General features: G+C 39.9%; 1 protein-coding gene and 1 long non-coding RNA gene across 6 annotated transcripts; one reads left to right on the top strand and one right to left on the bottom strand.

The window, feature by feature from the left end:
• The first annotated feature begins 1,666 nt into the window (after positions 1–1,666).
• hmga1a (high mobility group AT-hook 1a) lies at positions 1,667–7,275 on the top strand. 5 transcript variants are annotated; one of them, XM_019350005.2, is made up of 5 exons: positions 1,667–1,820; positions 2,846–2,949; positions 3,933–4,013; positions 5,043–5,099; positions 5,984–7,275. In XM_019350005.2, the coding sequence occupies exons 2-5, from the start codon at positions 2,866–2,868 to the stop codon at positions 6,041–6,043; spliced, it is 282 nt and encodes a 93-aa protein (XP_019205550.1). In that variant the 5' UTR covers positions 1,667–1,820; positions 2,846–2,865; the 3' UTR covers positions 6,044–7,275. The 5 variants fall into 5 exon arrangements, with proteins under 5 accessions (XP_019205550.1, XP_013131829.1, XP_013131834.1 ...); XM_013276375.3 differs by having other exon boundaries at positions 1,668–1,820; positions 2,846–2,964; XM_013276380.3 differs by lacking the exon at positions 1,667–1,820 and adding an exon at positions 1,912–2,081.
• Positions 7,276–12,723: 5,448 nt separating this feature from the next.
• Positions 12,724–13,693, bottom strand: LOC100701698 (uncharacterized). The gene is made up of 2 exons (XR_003215485.1): positions 13,484–13,693; positions 12,724–13,027 (listed from the first exon to the last, which is right to left on the bottom strand). It is a non-coding gene; the product is annotated as an uncharacterized LOC100701698 (long non-coding RNA).
• Between the last annotated feature and the right edge of the window lie 4,524 nt (positions 13,694–18,217).

The raw sequence follows: 18,217 nt of genomic DNA on the forward strand, positions 1-18,217 counted from the left end.
ATGTCCCACTGCAATCTCAGAAATCTGTTTTCAATTGGATAGTAGCAGACCCATCAACTCCACATGGGTAGCTCATTTACAGGAGAACCCCTTGTGTGAAAGTGGGCTACCTTTGCATACTACCTACTGGAAGCCTAGGTTGTTTTTATCCGCATTCTCACACCCATGCAATCAACATCAGACGTTTGTCCATTTCACGGGAGCAACATCAAAGGTCGACATATTTAACTATAAGAATAAAAGAGCCAGCAGTAGCAGTAGGGGTGTTTTATGGCTCTTGCATGCGCTTACTCAAGGAACTCCTCTATGGTGGCATATTGTCAGGATGGGATAACTGAGTTGTCTTGTACTCAGATTAACGTTTGCTGAAATACAGCGACAGCTACTGCCTGTTCTCAACAGGTACAACGCAACGCTGCAGTGATATCATAGGAAAAATGAGTGAATAACATAAAAGCAATATTTTGTGCTTTTTTTTTAATGTGGCTAATATTTTTTTTATCATTAAGATAAAGCCATCAGTGAAATATTAAAAATAATATCCAAATGTTGGAATTTTTTTAGAAAAAATAAAATACAAATAAATCCCAAATGCTTAATAAAATTAAAAATCGTTTTTAGTGGGGTGTTTTTGTCATGGTAAACAGCACAAAACACAACCCTATACTATATTATTAACCATTAAACATTTAAGATGAAGGAAAAATTAAGACTACTTTTTTTTAAAATTTTAAAATATGGAAATTAGCTAATAAAAAACTCAGCTCAACAAAGTAAAAACAGATAACAAGGTGAAATAGCTTGGAAAGACTAAAGAATGGACTCAGTTAAAAAGAAAATATAAAAAGATAAAGAGATCAATAAATTAAAATTTAAATATGATACAACAAAGAGCTTGTGGGTGTAGATTTTCTGTATCTATGGTAAGTGGTGTAGATGGTGGTTGGGATCAATTCATTTAAAAAAGATATTCTAACAACAAATAGGTGATTTATGTAAAATGTCGTCTCAACAGATAGAAGCATTTCTGAAACATAAGAAACTGCACCAGGATCACAGCATCACACCCATGTTTTACAGTGTTATTTGCACAGAGGTTTATGCAGGTGAACTATTTACATGTATTACACTGATATTACAAACCTTAAACACATAGAAGATCAGTGTAGTACTGTACCTAAGATCTAAAACCAGAACTGAATTATTTTATGTAATATTCTGCAATACAGAGACAATTTTGTACATTTTCTTCCACTATATTATGATGATATTCATTTTGTTGTTAAACAAACGCATTACTGTGTTATTCATTTAGTAAATATTTAACTTTTCATTTTAATGCATTACTGGAGTCGTGTTTTACCTGCGTAAAGGATGTAAATCATTCCCGAGCTCAAAGGCAGCTTATGTTTACATTGGAGAAGGTCATAGTTCATTCACCATTTTACTGTGGAGACTGTGGTATGTGTTGGTTAAGTTAATGTAGTATGGGACAATATAAATACAGTAAGTAGTCATTCTTTCCTTGGTTCCTAAAAGTATATCCCGCCACTTAAAAACATGTTTTTATATTTTGTGATTGAACCTGGAGAATTAAAGGGATCCGTAAGTGGGTGGCGGGGGGGGGTTGGCCTGCTAGTAGTACTGTTGGTGGCCCACTTATATCTCCGCCCTCCAATGTTCCAGCTCCCATGAGGGCGGCTCTTTAAATTGCCCCAAAACTCCTCCTGGCTGGCGCCTTTTTCCTTTATCTGTAGGAGACAAGACGAGCACGTGCGCTATTTATAGGACGTCGTTGGAGTAAACTTTTCATCCTGCTGGTAATTTGTATTATTTTATTATTTAAAAATAAATCATTAAAAAATGTGTATATATATATTGACCCGCTCTTATTTTAATTCATAACTGTTTTTAAAGCGGCATGAGCTGGGATTTTAAAGGGGCGGGCTGTGTGTTGTCTGACGAATAAAAGCTGTAGCCTATAGATCAGAGCGAGGCTTTTTAACCGGGTACAACCAGCTAGGCTTAAAGGAAACATTTCGTCTTAAATATAGAGCAGAGGTTGCTACCGAGCGATAAAGGTGAGTGCACAAGAAAAAGACGTCGAAAGGCAAGCTAAAGTTTGCAAGCTACAACCGCCTAAATGCATTTTTACAGAGAGGGATCTCCGGCGAGAGGACGCTGCATGCTTTAGATGTGAAGCCGTCTTTTGTTGCTCCGGCCCGGGCTCTCGTTCCCGCAAATGAGCTCTGCTTGCATTTTCTATAGCACTCAAAAAATGGGTGCCGCCATGCAGGCTAGGGCTTTACCCTGCAAATCCAGACGAGCACACACTAGCCATTGTGTGTATGTGCATGTGTGTGTCGGCGGCGGCGGCGGCGGAGGAGGAGGGGGGGGGATATCTCTTCGTCGCCCCGGCGTGCAGACATGCTGCGAGTCTCATGCGCAGGCCCGATTGTTGGCTACAACAACTACAGCAAACGGGCCTCTAAACATGGTCGTGGAGGCAGGGGAGCGCCGGGTTCAGTAGTATTTTGCAGGTTTGCTCGGCCTCCGAACGCTTACTGAGTCCCGGCTGTACCCTGCAAGCCGGTTTGATCCCAATCCAGTGTTTGTGTGGCAGCGTCGGCTATGTAATGGAGCACGGTTGTGACAGAAATAGACCTGGAAATAAGCGCGGATTAATTGAGTTAAACGCGTTACCGGTGTGTGGGTAGGCCGGTCCCCCCCCTTTTTTTTTGTTTGCTGTTGCGGTCACTGAGTTTAATAGCCCGTGTATTTTTCTGTGTGTGAACTCGACGCCTCCCCTTGCTGCAAGAGTGACCGGTGTGATTTATGTCTTTAGGTCTGAAAAGCTACGCAAACATGAGCGACAAGGGGACAGTCTCACCGAAAGAGAAGGAAGCCACAGAGAAGAGAGGGCGTGGAAGACCCCGTAAGCAGCCGCAGGTAAAAACCTCTGACGTAAGTAGTCCCATTCTGTTCTTCTATTTATTGGAGAAAGTGTGCTGTTTTATTATTATTATCATTATCATTATTATTATTATTATTATTATTATTATTATTATTATTATTATTATTATTATTATTATTATTGCATCCCAGAAATTACAGTAAGGATGTATTTAATATTATTAAAAAGATGGGAGCAGATTTTTTTTTTTTTTTTTTAAACCCTTTAACTCAGGTCTGCTGCAGCTGATGCTCAGGTAGATATTATTGCAGCTGAGCTTCTCATGCATATCCCTCAATGAAATTAAGACTCCTGAAATGGCTGCAGCATGCCCTTGTGACCATTTGCCCCTTCCTTATCACTGTAAGGGAAGAACAACAAACTTGCCACATGTCTCACTGGTTTGTAAGCAACCTGTAACCTAAAGCCTTTAAACCAGATTTAACCCCCACGACCCACCTCTGCTCTCCATGTAATGGATGACATAGCAGAGTCGAAGCGCACAGTGGCTCATATACCTGTCACTCAGCCAGCTGTGTTTTTACTATTGAATTGCTCGGTTGCTATGAGCTGCGGTTGTAAACACAGCAGAAATGCAACAGGAGGCGCGTCAGCCATGACGAAGCTTACAACCACACATGAATACGATAACTCACCTCGAGCTGAATGTACCTTGCTTTTTTGCATGTGACGGTAATCCCCTAAGTGCTTACTGTTGCATATTTCCCTTAATGACACATCTGTTATTTGTGAACTTGTATCTGCTGGACCATGGCAACCTTTTTAGCATTTAATGCACATAAGTTGCAATGTCTTTACCTGAGAGAGCTTTTTGTTTTTTGTATGTCTATAATTTGATTTGAAAACCTTGATCAATATACCTTGATCAATATAAACCAGATTTTTAAGAGCTTATGTTGATAAAATATTGTCCAGATGTTGTATACTACCCTAACTTTGTATTGATTGTGATTGCCAGGAACCAAGTGGGTCCCCTACTCCAAAGAGGCCCAGAGGACGGCCGAAGGGCAGCAAAAACAAGACAACCGGCAAGGGCAAAGTAAGTCAATGCAGTCTGCAGACGTGTTTTCACATAGTGACAGTGAGTTCAGCAGCAACGAGCGCACATCCTGATCCGGAATAGCTGCAATTCCAAGATGGGCAGTCGGCGTGGCATTTGTTGTAAATTTGTTTCTTGCAAGTGCTTTGTCTTTTTCTCCAAACCCCTGATTCCTTTTGGTTGATGAACATTTTAACGGTAGCTAACCTCATCCTTGTAAAAGGATGTCCTGCTGTTACTTGAGATATATTTGTTGGCTGTAATCTGGCTGCTTCCCCCTTGTGGTGTCAGAAATAGCTTGGCTAGGGTTTCCCATTGTAAAGACCTTGGTTTACTGCCTCACACTTTTTCTTTTTTTTTTTTGTTGGTGATGCTCACCCTCTACTTCCTGTCCTCCAGCTTCCTGCAGCTTGTCATGCAAAGTGTGGTGCAGGTGCAGAGGCCGCAAGACTGTTTCCAAGCTGACACTAAGCACCCCTCCGCCCCCACCCAGCACACAGCCCTAGTTCTTCTCTGCCTGTCGTTACCATAGCAACAACTGATTTTTCTCCCCCGCCCCAACCCTCCGGCTCTCCCTGCGCTCGGTCTTCACTGCTATGTATGGGAAAGGCAGAGGGAGAGGAAGTCGCGCATACATGTTTTGATATAGGTTTAGCAGCGAGGGCCGAGCTGCAGAGGGTTTGTGTCTCCGCTCAGTTTCACCAGCTGTCTCTGAGCCTCAGACCAGGTGGCCAGCGAACTGGAGTGCCCTGTGTGCAGTTCCTGTCGGCCTTCCAGATAATAGCCAATGAACCCAATGCCCCCTTTCCATCTGTCTCATTGTAGAGGCCTTACCGCCATCTACAGGCAGCTAGATGCAAAGCTGTAGGAAATATTGTTTACACCATTGCGTTTTGTACACCCCCCCCCCCCCCCCCAAAAAAAAAAAAAAAGTCTTAGCAGATCAGCAGGTCACTGACCTTGAGGATCACAACAAAATGTTGGAGCCCACTTGGAGCCCTCTTGACCTTGTTCTGTTTTCTCTCACAGAAGGCAACGGCAGCCCCATCTGCAGGGGGAAAACGCAGGGGAAGACCTAAGAAGGAGGTAAGAGCCCAAGGACAAACAAGTGTTCACATCAGTTAAGCTGTTCCTCTCCCAATTGAATTATGATCGGTATGACTGCCTGCAGGGTGAAATTGCATTTTCCTAATTCCCTTGCCTGATTTGTTCCTCAGTCATTTTTTTACTCATTGGCTATTTTGGGGTCTTGTGTTCATTCAGACGTGCATGGTCAACCACTCTTTACTGAGTAGTTTTAAAACAGCAAATGTCTTTAAAGGTTTTCTGTTTAGTTTTTTTTTTTGTTTGTTTGTTTGTTTGTTTTTAACCAGATGTTGACAGCAGGATATTTACTTTTAGGAGCTTCAAAATGAGTCGCCCAACTACATACAGCCGGTCAAAGCAGCATGTTTCAATCTAGGAGAAATTGCGGTCTTGTAGTAACATTGTGTCATGTGCATGAGTGGTTAGGGCGTACTCAAAAAAAAAGTCGTCTGGATTGCATTAGTCACAGAAAGGAATGACCCACAGTTACCCTCCTAACTAGGCTCCTCATTTTTATGAATGGACATCTTGGGCAGCAGTAAGTGTGAGCAGGAAAGGCAAGAGGGCAAAAAGCAGGATGCCTCATTGTGACTCACCGCTGTGTGTATGAATCACTTCTCACTACAGATGGCTCACTCTTCCCTTGGGTGTTCTTCATGCCACAGTGGTTTATCAAAGAGATTTATAATAACATTTAGTCTTTTTCTTGTTGGTACTTGGGGGTTATTAAAGTAAAAACAGTCGCGTTGAGGCATGAATCACAGGCAGCTATTGTCATTGAACACTGATGGTGCTTTGGGCATTTTCCTTGTGGGTGTGGTCAAGGCATAACTTAACAGCCCCCCCTTCTTTTTTTTTTTTCTCCCCCCCCCCACCCTCTGCAGGAAAAGGAAGAAAAAGCATCCCAGGAATCATCTGAGGAGGAAGAGGAAGAGGACCAGTAATTCACAACGCATGCTACCTCACTCAACATACTGACTTACTGTTAACCAGAACTGGGCTGTATCTCCAACGCCAGTGCCACCACATGACCACTGTTCACGACAAAGCCCCCTTTTGCCAAAGGAGGGTTAACACAGTACATATATCATGCAACAGCACTGGATAGAACGATGGACTTGCTCAAGCATAGATCTAAGAATTACATGAAAGGTAACAGCCCGTTTCTCTACATGTCATGTTATTACAAGTCTTTTATACTGGACAAAAAGGTGTTCTCCAAGGAGCCTGGACATTTCCTCCTTTTCTTTTTTCTTTTTTTTTCCTCCCCCCTAAAGATGGTTTGTAGAATGTTTTCTCTGCTTAATGTTACTTATTTGTTGTACCCGCATCTGAGATGGTAGGGCATATAGATTTTTCTCCATGTTTTGTACTGGACAAAGGTGAATTTTACCTATACTTGCTTTTTTTTTCTTTTTTTTTTTTTCCCAAAGTTTTGTTTTGAGTGTTTGTGTGAAGTGGTTAACCTATCCTTTGCGTTGTATTCTAGATGGAGTTGAGCTTCAGCATTTAGGATGAGAATAGGTAACTGATGGTAGAAGTATCTTTTCCTAATCTGCATAACTGACTTCACCCACCCGATTAGAGGAGAACCATCTTTAGCCCTCTTCCTGTAGGACAGTTTAGATTTTAGTGATGCTTCTCAGACTTCCTTCTCAGTTCTCTGCATATAGTGGGGAGATGTAAAAGTGTATCATTAGTCATCAGAATCGATCTGACTTACTGTTTTTTTTTTTGTTTGGTTTTTTTTGTTCCTTCGGGTTACATACATTTTAAAACACGTGTGCTGCTTCTCATGTTATAATAAAACTCTTTCGTATGTGTTTTTTAAGGTTGGCAGAGTTCTAGGCTTAAAGTCATCAGTGTCGTTTCTTCAGGGAGCTTTTACAAATGCTGTTACATTGGCATCTTTGTCCTCACATGGTCCTCAGTTTTCCAAGCCCTCACTCAATCACTCGTAAGGCAAACTGCAATTGGTCAGACAAGGAGTTTGATTGTAACACAGGATAGTTGGTGGCACTACTATCCGACAGGGCTGTATATTTTTTTTTTTTTTTTTTTTTTTTTTTTTTTTTTTTCCCCCCCCTCCTCATTCCATCTAGCCTCTCACTGCTTCGCCTAGCTTGGTCCTCCTGTCATCACTTAGTACGGTAATAATAAAAAAACTTTTTCCTTAGTCTTTTGAAGATGTGTGTTGTATGCTGTCTGCTATGGTTAAAGAAAACTTTTGTGTATTTCCAAGTGTCAGGGAACCCACAGTCACAGTCCACTTAACTGGGTTTTTCCACACACCTAAGCTGCTACAACCTCAGTTACAAAACCCGGAAAACTGCAAACAGGCAAGACAATGCCTGGAATTTCATACCTCACTCAAACGGCTTATTTTACCATTTATTGCAACTGGTTTTTTTTTTTTTTTTTTTTTTTTTTTTTTTTTTTTTTTAAATGTAACCTTTGGCATGAGTTGACAATGTTTGTGTATTTTTTTTTTTTTTTTTTTTTTTTTTTTTTCCTCTCCTGACTGTAATGAGAGATCCAAGAGGTCGAGCATGTGATTGTGTGACGACACCAACACTTGGCTCATTCATAACCGGAGCTTGCAGACAGGTTTTTTTTTTTTTTTTTTTTTTTTAAATGTGTGAAGCAAGTCAGGGAGACCTGTCAGCTTGACGACTGTGTTCGCTGACTGTGGTAGATTAGCAGGTGTGTTTTTATCCTTTTAAGAAAAAAATCTTCTGGTGCACTGAAATGTTAGTTCAGATTTTCATGGACAAATGTTTGTGATGGACTGGGCGCTTTTTCCATGTTCCGTTGGCCACTGTGTGTCTACCACTGCCACACGTAGCCATCCTCACCATACTCGTACAACGGTCATTTCATGTCCTCTGTCAACTTCCTCCTAGTCTCGATATGTCATTTTACATAGTAACATCAGTCATCCGTTGATTTATACTGTAAACTCAATAGGATGGGATCATTCTTTTTAATGTACACGTATATAAATGTACAATGTCTATATTTCTATGGTGCCCTACAACAATTTGTATCAGAAAATGGTCAATAAAAGAATTTTCTTTGTCACTTGTTCATATTATTGCACTCTGCTGTGCAGCTCATGCAGGCTACAATGATGCATTGCAACTATCTACAAAAGTAAATAATTACATTTCCAGTGTTTCAGTTACCTTACCAAATCTCTTGAACCAATGGATGTACAGTCTGAAAGGAGAAAGATTGTAACAATGTTCCCAAAATTACATTTGCATCAGTCCATCTCATCAAACATCACCTGAATGCACAGCCCTTCATGCAAAGTTCTCCAGAGGGGTGTACTACAAGGTGAGGTTTAAGAGTTAGCCAGATACTATACTTCTGCAGATACTATACCACATAACCAAGAATCTATCAACCAATAAAAGTAATTTCACTTCATTAGGTGATGGGACAGTAACCTTTATAATATTTAAACCTATCCGAAGTTTTAGAGCTCTAATGTGCGGTCGTCATGTTAGAAATAAGCAGTTGCACAGAGTGCACCACTGCTTGATAACATCTAGAGCTGCTAGGCTCATAGGGATCAATTCTGTGCAGAAGATCAGTCACACGATGAAACGCCCCTTTTATGTGAGCACTCGCAGAAGCTGAAGCAGAAAACCTGCCTTAACAGTTGAAAAACACCATATTACCCATTTTATCTGACAGGGGTTTTAGGTTTTGTCAAGAAAGTCTTGCAATCTTGAACTTTATAGTAGAACCCTCTGGTGTGTCACCTGTGCAAATCTCAGCCAACAGTGGATACAATTTTAAAGATGAATGGCTCATTTCATAAAATTCTTCACAAAAGCTTAAAAAAAAAAAACTCTAGGCAATGCATAGAATAGAAACACAATTAGGCTGATACTTAAGCACCTCTGGGTATAATAACTAGTTTGCCATCCCAAGTTTACAGAGCTGGGTTCTCAAAGTTTAGGGAGCCAGTGTCAGTGGACTACCCAGGAAAAATCCACACTTTAAAGTGCCTGTTCAGCAAATAGTGCTTCATGTTGGCATTTGCTTTTTTGTGTGTGTGTGTGTGTGTGTTTTGCTGGGCTTTAACAATTACTGAGGTGGCTATTACATTTCCTTACACTCTCTGTATTTGTCAGTGTTAATAAGATTCATTCATCTATGATAACTACAGCTAAAGGAGTTGCAATTTAATAGAAACGCTCCCACATCTTTTTGTGCACCGCTATGACAGACCACCAAATGGTAAGCCAAACTTTGAGAACCACAGCTGTAGAGGGTCAGGGTGGGGCTGGAGCGCAAACCACAGAGAGGTAGGGCACTCCCTGGACAGGTGGTAGCAAGGACTAGCGCTGAGACAACCAGCAACAGTCACACCCAGAGCCAGCCCTGGAGTGTGGATTTTCTTCTGACACTGTGGATAAAGCACAGTGGGAAAACAAATGCCACACAGAAAGGTTTAAACCCAGAACTTTCTTGCTTGTTATGCACCACCATGCCGCCCACACTTTTAGATGTCATAACTGATAACATGACATGTTTGAGCATTACATGCTCAGTACAATACATTAGCTGTTAAACTGAGTAATGTTTCCCCCATCTGAGGGCAGTTAAACAGTTCAATTGTTCTTAGTTTACATTCACAAATGCAAGGCAAAAAAGGAACCGGGGAGGTTATGACTCGTAAAGAAAAAAAGAGCAAGACTTCCTGAGTGCTTAAAACAGTCAGACTTATGGCATTCATCTGAACAGATTCTTCAGCTGGAGGTAAATTTGTTGGTGCCATGCCTTGTAGACAGGACATATTTTGAGAACTAGTCAGAGCTCATTTTAGGGATGAGAGGTTGGTGTTATTTACTTCCACTATCTGGCTTTTCATGCCATTGATAAGAGTCACAGGATTTGGCTAAACCACAAAAAGATGTGAATCTCCAGGCATGAGTTAGATTCTTTAAGCAAAGTAAAACTAAAGCGAGCTGTTCAATCATTTCACTGAAAATGAAACTGAAATCAAATTTAGCAGCTTGATCTTAGCTGCTAATGTTATTTTTCAGCAACATGAGGCTTTCATGTTTAAAACTCTTTCTGAGAGTTTTGCAACAATGTAACTGTTGAACGCTACACTAGTCATTTTATCAGAGGATGATTTGTTTTTCTAATGCACTGCACACAACTCCTTTAAAATCACCAGTGCAGGCAATGATCACAATTCCTCTCGCAGCAGGACTGCTGATTTTTAAAGGGTACAGCACATTCGTGCCACGAAGAGCACAGCTAGTACGAATGCTCACTGCAACCCACAGGAACATAACAGCTTGCCACACGTCGCCCACAACAACATAGCAAATGTAAACAACAGATTAAAAATCTACAGGTACCTTTGAAACTTTGAGTCATGTCACTGATTTTTTCAATAAAAACAGCTTTAAATAAATAATTTCAAATAAATAATCTTAAGGTACTGAGACTGTTAGGCACACGGGATTGGCATCAGAAGTTCAAAGTGTACATAAAAGAGAACACAGGAAAATGCTCATCGTCACCGATGTGCTCAGAGACGACAGTAATAGGAAGCAAATAAAAGCAAAGAAGTATTGTACAAGATTGTTTGTACATCACGATAAAAATTACTGATCTCTGTGGTTGCAGGTTTGTCGTCACACCCCACAGTGCTCAACGTCAGGGTTTACCAACATCATGCATTGACGTCTTTGGTCAGAAGAGGGTGTTGCTGTTGATAACTTGACGCCCAACTTTGTACAATCTAAAGGAAAAAAAAAAAGAAAAAAAAGAAAAGCACACAGCTTAACAGTTATTTGAAAGAGCAAAAACGTTTACTCAAGTGTGAAATTTCTTCTCATGAGAGGACCTGAAAACCTGCTTTGAACTGAACAATAGTTTCACACTCAAACCAAATTATACCAAGCTATGATGATTTGACAGTAGTCTCAGTTTCATATAACGAGATTATAAAATTCCTGTATGTCAAACTTCCACCATCGTTTCAATACAGCGGAGGTAAACCAAGCTCGATTCATGCAGTAAAAGTCCGATGTCTCTCCGAAACCGCACAACCGTGGAACATCTTCCATAACAGGACTTTCAGAGTTAACTGAAATTTAATTTGCTCTCCCTGTATTGGATTAAAGACAACAAGGACACATTTATCACTAAAACGCAGGCAGACAAAACCTGAACTTTTTCCATGGCTACCTATCATAAGGAGTACGTGATATTTTTTATTTTTTTTGTAATTTGGGCAAACTGATCAATTAAGGGCTTTTTCAAGCACTGCTCACTTTTGTCCCTTTCCCATCTATACAATCCCACCTTGACTTGACGAATGAGAAGTAAAACTTTTTGACAAACTTTTTGGACAAAGTGAACGTCGCCATCTAGTGAGCCTCAGGATTCAGTGCACGACTCGGCTCAAAATAAAGTGCTTTTATAGGACAAATAACATGTAAACAAAATGTATATGATAAAATCTGGTAAGACTCATCTCGTACATTAAACACTGTATCGTATTGAATATGTAATATGTCTCATATCTGAAATTTAAGCTCTGTTATTTATTTGGTTTTTGCTTGTTAAATGTAAAACAATAAGCACTGCTGGCAGACTGAGAAAAATGAGAAGGATGGTCATTTTATTTTCTGAAAAATAAGATGATGTATAAATTCTATGTTGGGAAAAGACATGCATACTTGTCAGGGGGAAAAAAAGACTACAAAAGGATTTTTCAGATATTACTAAACCAGAAAGGCAGATTGTTTAATTTATATGGAGCAGATTTCAGGTCAGATATTAGTAACTATGAGTCATTTGACCACCATATGCCCATAAAATTACAACTGGCTAAACTCGTTCTACTACTAATACTAAATACTATCATCCTTTCTACTCTACTTCTATCTGTAACTGAATGCAATAGAGGAACTGACCAATCAGTTGAGGAACTGACCAATCAGTTGAGGAACTGGTGCACGCTAAAGAAAATTTTGCAACCAATATAATTAGACAGTATACCAAACAGTATTAAGAGAATGTTTTCACTCTGCCTTTCTTAGAAAATGTGGTTGTGCAACTTTTAAACATGCTTGGCACCAGAATCTATGTCTTCCAATGGGAGCAATACTGAAAGAGTCACATAAAAATGGCAAGCTTTACCACTTGCACTTCCAAGTAAAGAATACAAAACTGTAAAAACTGATGTGCCTTACCCTTGTGTCCTCTTCTCTCCACAACATTTCTTGTTCAGCTTCATTAATCTCCTCTGAAGGATCGTATGTGTACACTGGTAATAGCTGATGACGCAGTCTGTCAACTCTGAGGGACCAAGAAAAACACATTATTGATTCAGTGAAGGTATAAAGGTAAAAAAAAAAGAAAGAAAAAGAAACTGTTCAATGATGTTGATGGATAAATTTTAATCCTACCTCCTTTTCCTACGAATATACATTATCTGAAATGGACAAAATGAAAGATCTTACATTCGCTGTGTGTATGGGTGGATCTCAATTCACACTTGCCTTTTAAGTTAATAAGATGTAGGACTGCTTCATAACACAATGGCTCAACTTCACATAGATCATCCTATGCCATGTATTCCAACCACTTACCACAGCTGCAATTATCCCAGCAAAGGTAATGAGGAGAAATGGCACCAGCACATAGCTGACAGCCACATTCCCATCTATGGTGGCAGGGGACTGAGTAGTACTGTTCATTGTAAATGTTAAGTGATAAGGGGACACAGGGGGCTGCTTGTGCAAGGCCTTTACGAGCAGCAGACACCCTCCCTGTTGCAGTCACTGTGCAGCGGCTCACTCCTCAAGCTGCCCCCTTGTTGTTTCTGCCTCATCCTCGTCGCTCATGTGACTTCCACATGGTATCACTGACCTCCCTAATCAGCTACAAATCTGAGGACACGGGGAAAGAATTTGCACGGTTAGCCAAAGAAACTGTGAGTTCACACAATGGCAGATGAGTTACTTGGAAAAACATGCAGTAAACTCGTGGTAAATGAAATAGACGTTTCAAACACTCAGTGGGCCAATTACACACAACATAAACACTGAATGTCTTGTTAGCAAGCCACTATTCCCCTGCTCAGTATTCTGTGTGTTTGCCAAAGTGCCAATTAACTAAGGCAGGCAGTGTTCCCTGTTCTAGTCAGTCAGGCTAAAATATAAATTAACACTCGTTTAACTTCCCCCGCTTCTATGGAGCTGTTAGAGACCCAGCCGAAGGTACCTACCGTTAGCTGCACCGTTACACTATAGGTTGTACAGCGATACAAACGAGACTAGCTGATTTCTTACACGCCAAAGCGATCTTTTTACAATTCTGACATAATCGAATAAACCCGTACTCACCGTGTGTTGTGCATAGCCTCTCTTTTCAGTTAATGCTGTGTTGTGCTTCGCAGAAGCTTCACTTCCGCTAGCAGCAGCAGGTTCAGGCAGAATCCTTCACAATAAAAGCGTATTGATGACGTCAGAAATCACGTCTCAAAAATGTTCCTCACTATCAGCTTGTTTTAAAATCCGTTTTTTGTTTTGTTTTTTAAAATGTATTTAGTTTTTTTTTTCTCTTCGTGGTAGAGTGTCAGCTAGTTGCTGGAAACATTCCTCGTAGATTTTGGTTCACATTGAGATAGCATCGTACAGTTGGTACAGATTCGTCAACTGCACATAGATGATATGAATCTCTGGTTCAACCACATCCCAAATGTGCTCTATTGGATGCAGATCTGATGACTGTGGAGGCCATTTGAGTGCACTGAACTCACTGTCATGTTCAAGAAACCAGTTTAAGATAAAATTAGCCTTGTGTCATGATGTGTTTTCCTGCTGGAACTAGGCATCTGAAGTTGGGTACACTGTGCTCATAAAAGGATGGACGTGTTAGGCAACAGTAGTCACTTAGATGTGGTGTTTAAATGATGCTCAGTGAGGCATAACACCTGCCAGCATATCACCCACAAGACTGCTTTCATTCTTTCATGTCATTTACACCAAATTTAGATCCAACCACTTGAATGTCAAAGCTGGAACTGAAACTCATCAGGACCAAACAACAATTTTTTATTCTTCCAATTTTGTGAGCCTCGGTTTCCTTTTCTTAGCTGACAGAACTGGCACCTACTGTGGTCTTCTGTATGTTAGTCAGAGATGTTCTTTTGTGTGCCCTGGCTGTAAAAAGCAGTTATTTTAGTGGTTCTTCTCCGACCTCTGGCATCAACAAGGAATTATCGTCTGTGCAAGATTGCTTTTGTTTTGCCAGTGAGTACTGCAGGATGTAAGTGATTTTTTTTTAACTTTAAAGCTTGTAACAGTTTTAAAAATGTGCACTCATATGGACTTACTCATATAGGGCAAGAGTCAGGGTCCACCCTGGACAGATCGCCAGTCTGTCGCAACACAGTATTAGTATTAGCACTATATTACTTAATGAGCCATTATGCTCCACACATAATATTTATGTGTGGCAGTAAGCTAATTATAAAACTATAGCTTCATAAAATGAGTGAAACCTTTCAAATTTTCATATTCTGTTCAGATTACCTCTATCAAAAATATAAAGTATCATTCTTATTCTAGACCACTAATGCTGGTCTAAGAAATGTATTTATCTACATCAGTGTTATCTTACACTGACTAATAATGAGTGAAATGATACATTTAGTGCGCAGGGATGTTATATGTTAGCTTTGTGTACTTTTGTGTAACATTTCATATTGCATAACTGGAAGTGCCTTTTCTTTGACCCTCGCCTGTGGGATTAGTGGCAGTACCGCAGTAAACTATCTTATGCAATGATACTGCTCTGTTTGGTGGCTTCTCCTCTTTACATGCCCTTCTCAGCAGGCTGACACATTATGAAGGCTTGGTGCATTTAAAGATGTATACGATTAAGCAGTGCCCTATAAATAATGTTGTTCAAATATACTCAGTATTTCCCCTCAGAGTCAGAATGATGCACAAACAAGAAGGAAGGAAGCCCATAAATCATCACCTACAATAGCAGCTGTAAGCCTTGGTGTCTGCACTGTGATTCCTTCTGTGCTCTGAGGCTGCAGTTTCATTGTTTACAGAGGATAAATATACACTTTCATGATTACATGTAGACAACCATGACACATGACACAAGCCAGTGCAATACTGACTGCTGTCTGCCAATATTCCACGAAGGTCTGATATGCAGTCTTAAACATGTTACTCATACAGGCACGTTTGATTATAGAATTGGCACCCTGTAATGAATGAACAGGCTAGGATTTCATTTGGGATAATCCTCTTCTTAAAGAATTTCCTTCATCAGCTTTTCACAGGCATCCCAATCAGCAGCCTCTGTGCAGCTTTCTTGATCAGCTACATTTTAAGGAAAAAACAAGGATTCAAGTGACATCATTTAAAATAACAAGCACTAAGTAAGTAAGTAGCTTTCTGGCAAGCTAACATATTTGACAGCCTCTTGTTTTCTCTCCCTAATAGGGAAAAATGACAGTTCCTCATCTATGGCTCAATACCTTTTTCACACTAGAAGTCCATTGGTTTCTAAAAGAGAACAGAATCTACGGAGGCATCTGTTTATCAGATTTAATTCTGTAATATTTAGAATAACTTTGGATAAATGTTTGATTTGTGTTAAAGCAGTAAAGTAAAAGAGATTGTGCTATGATGTGATATGATGAATATATCCTTTGTAAACAGGAGGTACTTTTGCGGTAATATGGTGAATCTCTGAATGTGCTTAAAAGCCTTAAATGTATCCTCATTCAGTCAAGGGTAAACACTGAGCACTTCCTAAATAAATTATGCATTTGATTTCAAAAGCACAACAATTTCAACTGTACCTCTATTTAACATGGCCATGTTTGCTGCTTGATTACCTGGAGAAACTTTGGACTGGTCTAAATCAAAATCCATGAGTGTTTTTAAAGATAATGTGCATCATATAGATGAACTATTATTTAACATTTAACAGTTTCTACAATTATTATTACAATTAAATAGAACCTCAAAATGAAAAACAACAAATAAATTTAACATATTACATCATGCCAAAATGCAGAAGCTGTGTGGGGAAGAATTTTGGCCCATTCTTCTTTGAAACATTGCTTCACTTCATGGACATTTTCAGGCATTTGTTTATGCACAGCTCTCTCTTCTGCCACAGCATTTCAGTCGGGTTGAGATCTGGACTTTGACTGGACCGTTGCACCTTGACTCTTTTTTTCTTTTTCAGACATTCTGTTGTAGATTTCCTTTTGTGCTTGGGATCATTGTCCTGTTGCATGACCCATTTGAGGCCAAACTTTAGCTATCAGACAGTTAGCTTCACATTTGACTCTAGAATACTTTGGTAAACATAGGAGTTCATGTTCTCTGAGTACAAAACAAGCCCAAATCATCACCCCTCCACTACTGTGCTTGACAATTGGTACAATATGTTGTTAATATTCCGCTTTTTGCCAAATATGGCACAATGCATTATGGCCAAACATCTCCGCTTTGGCTTCGTCTGTTCAAAGGATGTTGTGCCAAAAGTCTTGTGGTTTGTTCAAATACAACAAAACGAAGCTGTGCTGACTTGAAACTGTTCAGTGTTTTCCTCTTGTTTCTCACTGTACAATGATGGACTTCAGATGTTTCCAAATGGCCTCATCACACTGTCCAAACGGAAATGCATCAACTATTGTTTCTTTAAGAGCATTGGTGTTATCTTTCCTCATTGGTGTTTTGTTGAAAACACCTGAACACTTCTTTTTTTCACAGAGATGCTCACACTTGCTGAGGATCAGTTAATCAAGTGCATCTGGTGTGACCTGGATGCTTTTTGGCCTCTTAATTTTCATGGAAACAGTGAGGGTCTACTTAGCTTTTGTGTTATGCGTTATGTGTTATAGCTTTACTTTATAAATAAATAAATTATATCTCTATATATCTATATGCATAGACAGACAGACAGACAGACAGACAGACAGACAGATAGCGGTGCTGTCATTTGGAAAATCTTGCTGTGGATAGACAACATGTGGTCAAAAGAGCTCTCCGTGCAGGTGAAACAAACCATCTTTAAGCTCCGTAAACAGAAAAAAAGTCAATCAAGAACTTGCTACAATATTTGAAGTGGCAAAATCTATAGTTTGGTACATCCTGAGAAAGAAAGATAGTACTGGTGAACTCAGCAACACAAAAAAAACCTGGACGTCCATGGAAGACAACAGTGGTGGATGATCACAGAATCATTTCCGTGGTGAAGAGAAACCCTTCACAACAGCCAGCCAAGCAAACAACACTCTCCAGGAGGTAGGCGTATTGATTTCCAAGTCCACCATAAAAAGACAACTGCATGAAAGTAAACACAGAGGGTTCATTGCAAGATCCAAGCCACTCATAGGCCTCAAGAATAGAAAAGCTGCTAAAAAAACAAAACAAAATAACAAACAAACATCTAAATAAAAAAGCCAGCACAGTTCTGAAAAAAACATTCTTTGAACAGGCAAAAAACAAAATCAACCTCTACCAGAATAATGGAGAAGATGTGGAACAGCTCATGATCCAAATCATACCACATCATCTGTAAAACACGGTGGAGGCAGTGTGATGGCTTGTGTGCATGGCTTCCACTGGCACTGGGACACTGGTGTTTATTGATGATGTGACACAGGACAGAAGCAGCCACTCACACTGTACTTCAAGCATGTGTAGCATGTTCAGTCACAAATTTTGCACTGTCAGTAAATTGCCACTAGATGTCAGTAAGTAAATATGATATAAGAAAATGGCGAATGGAGGGTGCACTGTTAATGTGTTGTGTAGGCTACGATTTAAGGTTTGGCATCAAAGATTGCAGCTTTTGAGCCTTTTTATTTCACTGTTCAGACTCTGATCATTAAAACTAGGGCAGCATCATGTGAGTGGAGTGATGAAATAGACAGTCTGTACTAACTGCAATTTAATTACATCCTCAGTATGAAATCATTGCTCATTAGAGTCAGAAAAAACAGCATCCGATTAATCTGCATGAAGGTGTTTGCTTCTCCGGCCACATCGTCTCCATAAAGCAAACGCCTTGTCTCTTCACCCTGTTTGGTTTTGGGT

The sequence above is a fragment of the Oreochromis niloticus genome, linkage group LG20, assembly GCF_001858045.2.
Source record: "Oreochromis niloticus isolate F11D_XX linkage group LG20, O_niloticus_UMD_NMBU, whole genome shotgun sequence".
Classification (NCBI taxonomy): Eukaryota; Metazoa; Chordata; class Actinopteri; order Cichliformes; family Cichlidae; genus Oreochromis; species Oreochromis niloticus.

What these genes read in the sequence shown, in the direction of transcription:
- hmga1a (XM_013276375.3), top strand. Translation starts at nt 2,866, where the DNA reads ATGAGCGACAAGGGGACAGTCTCACCGAAAGAGAAGGAAGCCACAGAG. An exon ending in CGCAGGTAAAAACCTCTGAC is followed by an intron (nt 2,965 to 3,932) that starts GTAAGTAGTCCC and finishes TGTGATTGCCAG; the next exon opens with GAACCAAGTGGGTCCCCTAC. An exon ending in AGACAACCGGCAAGGGCAAA is followed by an intron (nt 4,014 to 5,042) that starts GTAAGTCAATGC and finishes TTTCTCTCACAG; the next exon opens with AAGGCAACGGCAGCCCCATC.